This window comes from Lactuca virosa, chromosome 6, assembly GCF_052849685.1.
Source record: "Lactuca virosa cultivar CGN04683 chromosome 6, Lactuca_virosa_CGN04683_v6, whole genome shotgun sequence".
Classification (NCBI taxonomy): domain Eukaryota; kingdom Viridiplantae; phylum Streptophyta; class Magnoliopsida; order Asterales; family Asteraceae; genus Lactuca; species Lactuca virosa.
The window spans coordinates 218,695,959-218,705,813 of NC_136431.1; the positions used below are offsets into that span (position 1 = coordinate 218,695,959).

Consider the following 9,855-nt stretch of genomic DNA (forward strand, 5'->3'; position numbering starts at 1 on the left):
TATATGAACACTTCCAACAAGTTTGTTATCTAGATGTGTACAAAAAAAATATAGTTACCCAAATGTGAACATACTGAAAAGTTAATTACCTTAATAAGTCATTTTCCCTAAAATCATTTATATTGTAACAAAATAATAGCTACTAGGGTAGTATCTTTTAAGAGAATTGAAATTTTAAAGTTTAAAATTCATAAATATTGTACCCACAATACCTAATAAATGACTATTTTTATTTACAGTTTTTGATATAATTTTTTAGTTTTTAACAAAACAAAGAAAAGTCAAACATTATTTTCCAATGACTTCATCTAATCTCCATTATGGGTGGTAACATAAAATAATTAAATACATTAATAAATAATAAAAATTAATATAAAAGCAAAAGAAAAAGAAAGCTGAAACATTTACTTCGTATACAATACAAGAAGGGAGAAGAAGTGAGGGTCATACACACACGCACAAAACACAACTTCTCTCTCTTTCTTTCTCTCTCTCCCCTCGCCATTTTCACCTTCCTTTCCCAACCATTTATTAGATTCCTTCCCATAAGTCTCTTCTTTTTCTTCTTCCATTGGATTATTGTGCAGATGCTCATGTTCTTATGAAACAAAGAACCCATCTAAAAATCCTCTTTTTTTCCCAATAATTTTGCTTTACTTTATGTGGAGTTTTAAAAGAAATTAAGCCCTCTTTTTCTTCTGGGAGTGTTTCTGGGGATTTCTTCAAATCTTCATAAGAACTCATCTAATACCCAGTTGAATTTTATAAATAATATTTCTGGGTTAAAATATTTGTCGAAAAATATGGCTCTTCTTTACAGGGATTAGCTCATTTTCATTTTCATTTTCATTTTTCTTTTTCAATTGGGTATTTATTTTGATTTTGTAAGTTTAAGAGAAAAAACAAAATTGTTCAGAGATGGGGAAGCAAGGACCTTGCTATCACTGTGGTGTTACAAGTGAGTTTTTTCATTTGAAGGAAGTGATTTTTCCCTTTGTTGGTACTTTGATTTACTAAATAAAACTGAGATTTCTTTTGCTGTTTTCTTTGTTTTCTATTTGCTCAGATTAGTTTCTGAGATCGTGCTTGACAATACGCATATGCTCGTTAGGTCTAAAGTTGTATAAAATTACCTGGAAATTTAACAACAATTATTGATAAAATATATGATTGTTATGCTAATTATTGTCTGTTTCTGAGAATTTTTTAAGTTATCATCTGAAATACGATTAATTATTCCAGTCTTTGGCAGCTTCAGATTGCCTTTGAATGTTGAACACGAGAAATGGTAGAAATTTTCAGTCTGATTTATCAGAATTCGATGTTTGACTTCTTGAAAACTTTATTGAAATTACAGAGCAGCCTCCCTTTAAATACCTTCTGGTCTAGACTCTAGTCAATACTTTTATTGCTTGATTTTACTTCAAATTCTAATGTCAACTCCCAATTGAATCCGCTAAATGCACATAACCTGTTTGATAAATTGCCTCTGAATGACTGAACTTGCTTCATTGTTTATATCAAACAACCATTCTATCTGTTTTCCAAATTGAAATTCTATCATTCTTTGTGCAGTTGATAATTCTAACTAATGCACATTCCCTCATCATGAATACACAACATTACTTTGTTACATCTGGTGTTTTAATGAATCATTTAGCTTATTTAAATTCATAAAACGATTTCAAACCAATCATCTTTATTATTGAAGCTATCTGGGATTGTGGGATTGTTTCATTAGCTCTTATAATGGGATATAAGTTTTTTATTATTTTTTTATTTTTTTAATAGTTTTAAAATATTACAGGCACCCCACTGTGGCGAAACGGGCCACCTGACAAGCCTATATTGTGCAACGCGTGTGGGTCCCGTTGGAGAACTAAAGGATCACTTGTAAACTACACTCCACTTCATGCAAGATCTGAGCCTGATGATTTTGAGGATCATAGAGTTTCAAGAGTGAAGACTATATCCATTAAGAACAAAGAGGCAAAACTACTTAAAAGAAAACCGAATTATGACAATGTAGTAGGCGGCGGCACCGCTAGCTTTATGCTAGGCAGCGGTAGTGGTGGTGGTGGTGGTGGTAGTGGCGGTGGTGGTAGTGGTGGGGGGTTTGGATATGATCACCATAACCAAGGTTTTCGCAAAGGCTTTGATGAAGATACAAGCAATAGATCAAGCTCTGGCTCTGCTATATCTAACTCTGATGGCTATATGCAGCTTGGAAGTGCAGATGCTAGTGATTTAACAGGTTTGTTACTTTTTTTTACAAGATTTGTAGTTTTTTTTTTTTTTTTTGTAGAAAACTTATAAAGGTTTGAAAAATTTACAAATTGATTATAAATTGTTATGTATGACATGACATGAACAGACAGTCTTATACTGCGTTTGGTGTGCATTGGACTAGAACTGTGAGACAGATGTCAAATAGGACAAAATTTGCATCTTTTTGTTTCACCCATAAAAAGTGGAACAAGATGGGAGGGTGACTCGCTCTTGATCTCTTGTATGTACAAAAGACGTAAATGCCCTCCTTATCCTCATCATTGAAAATAGCCCTGCAAAGCTTGTTCCATCACACAAATGCAGCCGTAAGGCTGCATTTTTTACACGGGACTAGACAAGCTTTCTAGGGCTATTTTTTATGATGAGGATACGAAGGGCATTTATGTCTTTTGCACAGACAAGAGATCGAGAGCGAGTCACCCTCCCATCTTGTTCCACTTTTTATGGGTGAAACAAAAAGATGCAAATTTTGTCCTATTTGACATCAGTCTCACAGTTCTAGTCCAATGCACACCAAACACAGTACAAGACTGTCTGTTCGTGTCATGTGTCATGTATGGCAAAAAAGTAAAACTTAATTTAAGAGATGTGAAAATGTGTACTTTCAAAGTGATTATTGCATCTTTAAGATTTATGTTTTCACCTTTTTTTCAGGTCCATCTCAATCATCAATAGTGTGGGACACAATGGTACCTTCAAGAAAGAGGACATGCATTAACCGCTTAAAACAATCACCCGTTGAAAAACTCACCAAAGATCTACACACCATTTTACATGAACAACAATCTTATTTTTCTGGATCATCAGAAGAAGATTTAATCTTTGAAAGTGACACTCCAATGGTGTCCGTTGAAATTGGACATGGTAGTGTTCTTATGCGTCACCCAAACTCAACAACTCGTGAAGAAGAATCTGAAGCAAGTTCTCTTTCTGTTGATACTAAAAATGAAGCTTATTCACGCATAACTTCCTTTCCTGTATATAATGTTAACAAAAATGGTAACTTTTCAAGTCGCCCTAAAAACCCCATCACTCAAGATCATGCCAATAGGTAATCTTTAAAATTATTTCAATCTTTTAGACAATTTGAGCATCTTTTTTATAAATTTACTTACTTTTGTTATCGATTATAGGGATAATGACGACAAGTTTCAGATACTCATGAACCATAATTCTCCACTTTGCAAAATAGATCTAAAAGTAAGTTGAATTCCCTAATTTCATGTTTGTTTTACAATATTTTCAATACAAAAAACCAAATATTTATAAATTCAACATCTTGCAGGATGTTATAAACTTTGAGGAGTTCACACATCATATGACGAATGATGAACAACAAAGATTGCTCAAGTATTTAACTCCTGTTGACACTGTTCAATTCCCTGATAGGTTTGCATCTTATCTTGTAAAACTTTAGATTAAAAGTAATATTAAAGTCAATGTAAAAAATTGTAAAAAGCATTTATTGTCAAATTTACAGCCTGAAAAGCATGTTTGATAGCCCACAGTTTAAGGAGAACCTATCTTCCTTCCAGAAGCTTCTGGAAGAAGGGGTTTTTGATCTTTCACTGAAAAATGAAAATGGTAGGAGTTTGAAGAAGCTTGCTCTTTGTAATGCAATGAAATCTGAATGGGTGGAGAAATATAATATGGTCCAGGTTTGAATTTGTATAAAAATGAAAACTTTATGATACCCGTCTTGTAAAAATCGAATCTTTTTGAGTAAATGTTTACTAATTTCATGTTTGTTTTGGTTTTTTGAAGGATACAAAGTGTAAATATGATAATGGAGGATCTGTAGTTGGTGGAGGGCGTAATGGTATGATACCTGGCCATTCTGTAAATATAAAGAGATTGCGAGACGCCCAATTCCAACCGTATCAAGGTTAGATTTGTCTTTTGTGTTTGTTTGTGGATTCCGGCGGAATTGGAATTCGGGATTCCATTCCGTGTGTTGTTTGGTTGCCAAATGGACAGAATTCAATTTCATGCTTTCACCGTTCTAGGGTGGGTGGCAAGAATTCAATTCCATTTTTTCTTTTTTATTAAAAGAACAAAATACCCTCACTACATTGAAACAAATAAAAATAATTAATTGTGAGATTTAAAAAAAAATTCTATTATTGAATGCCATTCCATTTCCTACCAACCAAAACGCTTGATTGATTACAGTTCCTTCATATTCCAATTCCTTTGATTGATTTCACCAACTCTACGGTGGATGAAAGGAATTCAATTCCACTCTTCCTTTTTCTATTAAAAGACCAAACTACCCTTGTTATGAGGAAGTTTTCTAAAAAAGTTTCAATTATTGAATTCCATTCCATTTCCCGTCAACCAAACGCTTGGCATATTCCAATTCCATTACATTCCAATTCCATTACATTCCAATTCCTCTGATAGATTCCATTCCTTCCAAAAACATAACCAAACACCCCCTTATTTCCTTGCTCTTTTCTCACCCTAAATTAAAAGCTCATTATTGTAAGTGATATCTTAAGTTTTTCATTTTGTGGGGTCTCATGTCATCTTTGTTTGTTTTTATATCGAGTAATTGGGACCCATGCCAACAAAACCTATGATTGAATCTTTCAGGACCAAAGACAACAATGAAGAGCCCAAAAAGGACATCAATGAAAGCAAGCTATGAACAACAACAACAAAAGGAGATAATTGACAATGATGCCCCTGGATTCAGTCCAAGAAGCCTATTTGCATTACCACCTGATAACACCTCCCTCATGCTTGATTCCTTCAAATATGCAGATGAAAATTGTGATCAAGATTTATTACTTGATGTCCCTTCACACACATCTTTCCCTCAAGCAGAATTACTCAGGCCAACTTCAACTAGTAGTAGCTCAATATATCAAAACTTTGGTGGGCCCTAACAAAGTTTCTAGGGTTTTATTAGGTGACACTCTTGTGACTTTTTTTTTTCTTACTACTATTACTATGGTAAAAATATCCAAAGACCATTGTAAAACTTTGTAGCCTCTGTATAAGTCCGTTAGCATTGTGGTACTTGAATAACTTGCTATCGTGACTTTGTTGGTTTATATGCTTGGGTGCTACACTACATTTGCAACACGATTTTTTTTTTTTTTTTTTTGCATCAAATCCCAAACATTAAAAGTCTGCAAACTAAGATTTTATCTTTATGCTTGCTTTTTTTTTTTGGCTTTGTTTGGGTTCTTTTTGTATGTGATCATCACAAAAGATTGTAATATAAAAAGGTTAGACTTGATATGCAACTTTGAAATTACTATTATCTAACCTTGTGGGACCCGTTGAAAATTATTGATTAGGTCCTAGGGTTCGTAATCCGTTTGTTGATGTGGAAATTAGGGTTTGGTTTAGTTATGTGTTTGGTTTTGTTTTTATGTGGGTAGGATTTAATTGTGGTGTTGACACCTTTAGAAGATGAATGACTTTTTGTTGCTTGTTTTTTGTATTTTAGTATTGATTAGGTTATACCTAAATATTGTGGAGTTGTTAACTTGTTATGCTGATGTTGTTTTCCAATAATAGGCATATATATAACTTTAATTGGTCATCATCATATTGTCACACATCCTTGTTAATTGGTTTTAGAGTCTTTTTTAAAAATCTTGTATGGATAAAAAGTTGGGTAGATGATGTATGTGTGGAGATCGAAGTATGTGTTGTGTATATAAAGTATGTTCTTTTAGTCTGAATCAACATATTAAATATGAATAAAAAAGGGTTTGGTAAAATGTCTTGGGTAAAAATTATGTTTGGTAAAATGTCTTAGGTAAAAATTATGTTCTTAATGCGTAAAGTTTAAATTGTCTATGTATTAAATCCATCAAGTAAAAACATTCATTTTATCCTATTTGATATAACTCTTGGATACGTGTATTTTTATATATGCCTTTATGCTAAGCTTTTGCTTATCTAGACGACCTTACCATGGGTTCTTTCTTTTCTTCTTTTAGATGCAAGTTTAAAATATTTGATTTTTAAGGTATTATCATCTAAAAAGGAGTTAAGTATCATTAGACCTAATTGCTTTTTTAATCTTATGGTGGAAATATGAGAGTAAGATGGCATATTTGAGTGTTTTGACTATGTGGGAAGCATGTGAATTAGGTTTGAAAGCTAGTGCTCTATTGCTTGATTGATAGTGATGAGATCTTTACCTACAACCATACAAAAGTGATAAAAGGGGAAAAAAAGAGCCCAAAAGCTTTCTTTATATTCATTTTCTATTATATGCAAGCCTATCAATGGACAACTTTACTCAAGAAATAGCTTTTATAGGATCATATGAAACACTAGAGCTAAGTGTAGCCATATATATTTGGCAAAAATTATTTAAGAAATTGTCATGGTGTTCTTGTTTTAATAATATTTCGCCATCATGATGTCAAATCATTACATAGTGGTATATAGTGTTCAACTCTATCGTTTGCATACATACCCTAAAGATGCATATTTTGTTAAAATAGACAACTTAGGTCGGTTTGTGTTGTGGACCTAACACTTGGGTATTAATTATCATATAATAGAGTAGAAAAAAAAGAGATTGTTACAAGAAAAATGAAATCATTGTTAAATATTACTACAAACAAACACACCATCAAATATAGTTTTCAAAATTCATGTTCAAAATTCAAAAACCTATCTCAAAAATAGAACTTTTATCTAAATACATACCTAATACAAAGATATAATAAGTTCTTGAAAAAAATTGCATCATAACAGTTTCTGGGATGCAAGCTTAAATCTTCAAAGCATGATCGGAACTATTTTTGTCTTGAATTTACATCAAAAAATCGAAATTCAAACGGTTCCATTGTTATGTTTAAGCTTATTGATGTTATCTTTATGTTTTTGGGTTCTATCAGACATCATGTAGCTCATACCATCCTGTTGTTCTCTCAGGGACATTTTCACAAACACCCTATGTGCATTGTTCACTGAAGAATTGGTCAACCACACTACAAAAGCTTCTGTTACCCAGTTTTCGATTTCAATCTCATTAATCCCACATCACGCAATTATTAGCCTCCAAATCAAAAACCCGATTCTCTTCCGAAATCCCAAGATAAACCAAAATTCCAAATCCTCTGTTTTACGCGCCTCCCACTCACAACCGTCGCATCTCCTTGACCTCAGCCCCACCGCGGCACTGCCCAACCGTTTCTTTTCCGATCAACAACTTTCGTCTTCTCGGCGGCAGCTGACTGTCAACAGCGGAATTCTAAGAATGAACGCGTCGCTAGGAATTAGGTAAGCAAAAAAATCAGCTATGATTCCGGTTGGGTATGATCGGTGAAGAAAATGGATGTTCTGCGTTTACAGTTTCCGATTATCCGGTTTCTTCTTCTGATATTTTTGACTAATGCTCTCTTTTTTAAAGATCGTTTTTTCCCGCCAAATTTCGTTGGGGTAGTGTCTTCATGAGCAGGTACCTTCCCGCCTTTTATATCGTCATGCAAAAAGCAAAATATAATATTTTCAGTTAGCCCCCTTTATTTACGAAAATGTTACATATGTAGCAAAATTACAAAATGATAACAAAATATCAACAACTTTTTATCTACTTGATACTTAAATTCTTATAATTATAATATATGTATTATATTTGTTTAATCTTCGTTTAATTATTAATATGAATAATCATCAATAGCTTAAATAAATTACAAATTCTCATTATATTGTTTTTTTTTCTTGTGTCACGTTCAAAGTTATCCATTTAGATTTATTAAATTTTTTCCCGTGTTATTAAAATTAGAAAAATTTAAAATTACGATTGAATTTGTTCTTGGTTTGACAAAAATTTAGATTTCATTAGCCCATAAAGCGCTGCTAACCAGGTTCGTTTCTATATATATTATTTAATATGAAACCAAGATATCAATAATTTAGGGGTTTTATTAAAAGAAGCAAAGGAAAATGGACCAGAAACAGATTTTTTCTAAAACCAATCACAATCAATGGCAATTATATTTAGATTTGATTTGGTGAACATAGTAGCTAGTTGTGTGCTTTTTGGCGGATGTTTTATCAACTTATTGAGCGTGTTTGGCAAAACTAGCTGGTAGCGGGTAGCTTGTAGCGTTTTGTTAAACGCTACATGAAGTAGCTTTTGGATTTGGAGCGTTTTGTTTAAACTAAACACTAGAAGCTTGTAGTGTCAAACAAGACTTTCTGTTCAAAACGGAACGGTTTGTCAAACGCTAGAAGCTAGAAGCTCTCAAACGCTCCTAAACGCTCCGTGCTGAATACGTCCATTATATTTTTACTTATCACCTCACGCGACGTCATTTCTTTCCACCTCACAAAATTAATAGAAAACTAGACCAGGAATTCAGTTTTGCGGGGTATGGATTTGGATAGCTCAGATCATTTTTGTCATTTCGTGCTTGTTATCGATAGAAAGGATTACATAGTAATTTGGAGTGAATATAAAGACTGTAACATAATAGTTTTTAAGATAATACATAGAAAAAAACCCTGACCACACCTAATCGTGAAATAGTATAGTCGTGACAATTTCCTGCATGATTAGTTAGTAAATTTGGGCACCCAGACTTGTTCGGGGCCCACAACAAAATAATGTGATTTCTTAACAAATCTTTAAAAGTAAGATGAATTTTTGGATGTTGTGGTGTGTGGCTTTCTATCTTTTGATGCTTTGGTGTTTTGACCTCTGTTCTTTTCCAAATCCTTTTTGAGTTGAAACTTCTTTGCTTAGATCTAGAGGCGGTTTTCTTAACAGGTGGATAATAGCTAAAGGTTAACTTCTTTTCATTTATCCAGATGGTTTGTCTATGTTTGGATTTATGAACATAATCAATATTTTTCTCAAGATTTCGTTTCATTTCAGACTTTTCTTTGTTCTTTTTATTGACAACCGTGGTGTCATCAATCATGACTAACTATAGTTTTTTATCAGGCTTTTTGTTCAGAGGAGTGACAACTGCGGTGCTGTTGCTTTTCGCAGGTTTGGGACTTTGAGTCCTTTTGGGACTGGGTGACCTATTGGTACTTTTGAAAATTTGGTCCCTTTTTAACTTCTATGAAGAGTCAGTTTTGACAAAGGTGTGAGAAGATTTCTCTATCGCATAGTCTTTGACCTTTTGTTCTCAGTAACCTTGAGATTCAACTCAGTTTTCCTTTTCTCGATGCGAGATTTAATTTCAACTTTTAAGGCTTGCTTTGCTTCATCTTTTGGTGACAAAATGCCAGATCTGTTCAACTTATGTCTCTTGCTTTTAAAAAGTTTGGACTTCGGTATGGAACTAGGTGACGAGTCATCAAAACTATAAAGTTCATGATATCTAGAGCATTGTCCAATTTCAAACTTGTCCATTCTTACTCCTTGTGGAAGAGCTTGAATCTTACTGGTTGATTTAACAGAAGTCTTCGGTGAGACTTTTGTTGATTGAGAAGAGTGAGATACCCCAGAGGATGCAGTAGCCATAACTTTAGGGACATCTGCATTGAGAGGTAAGTCGGGTCCTTCTAAGATTATTTCTTCGTCAACACATGATTTTGGGGATATTTTTGGTGCTTCTAAAAAGATTTATTCGTCCA

General features: G+C 33.3%; 1 protein-coding gene across 1 annotated transcript; it reads left to right on the forward strand.

Annotated features, from left to right (window-relative positions):
- Positions 1-422: 422 nt before the first annotated feature.
- On the forward strand, positions 423-5,394 carry GATA26 (GATA transcription factor 26). The gene is made up of 8 exons (XM_079055240.1): positions 423-958; positions 1,808-2,254; positions 2,944-3,340; positions 3,423-3,489; positions 3,575-3,678; positions 3,770-3,947; positions 4,054-4,174; positions 4,885-5,394. Exons 1-8 carry the CDS (start codon positions 919-921, stop codon positions 5,178-5,180), a joined length of 1,650 nt encoding a protein of 549 aa, XP_078911366.1. The 5' UTR covers positions 423-918; the 3' UTR covers positions 5,181-5,394.
- The last annotated feature ends 4,461 nt before the right edge of the window (positions 5,395-9,855 follow it).

What these genes read in the sequence shown, in the direction of transcription:
- GATA26 (XM_079055240.1), top strand. Translation starts at nt 919, where the DNA reads ATGGGGAAGCAAGGACCTTGCTATCACTGTGGTGTTACAA. An exon ending in CTATCACTGTGGTGTTACAA is followed by an intron (nt 959 to 1,807) that starts GTGAGTTTTTTC and finishes AAAATATTACAG; the next exon opens with GCACCCCACTGTGGCGAAAC. An exon ending in AGAAATATAATATGGTCCAG is followed by an intron (nt 3,948 to 4,053) that starts GTTTGAATTTGT and finishes GGTTTTTTGAAG; the next exon opens with GATACAAAGTGTAAATATGA.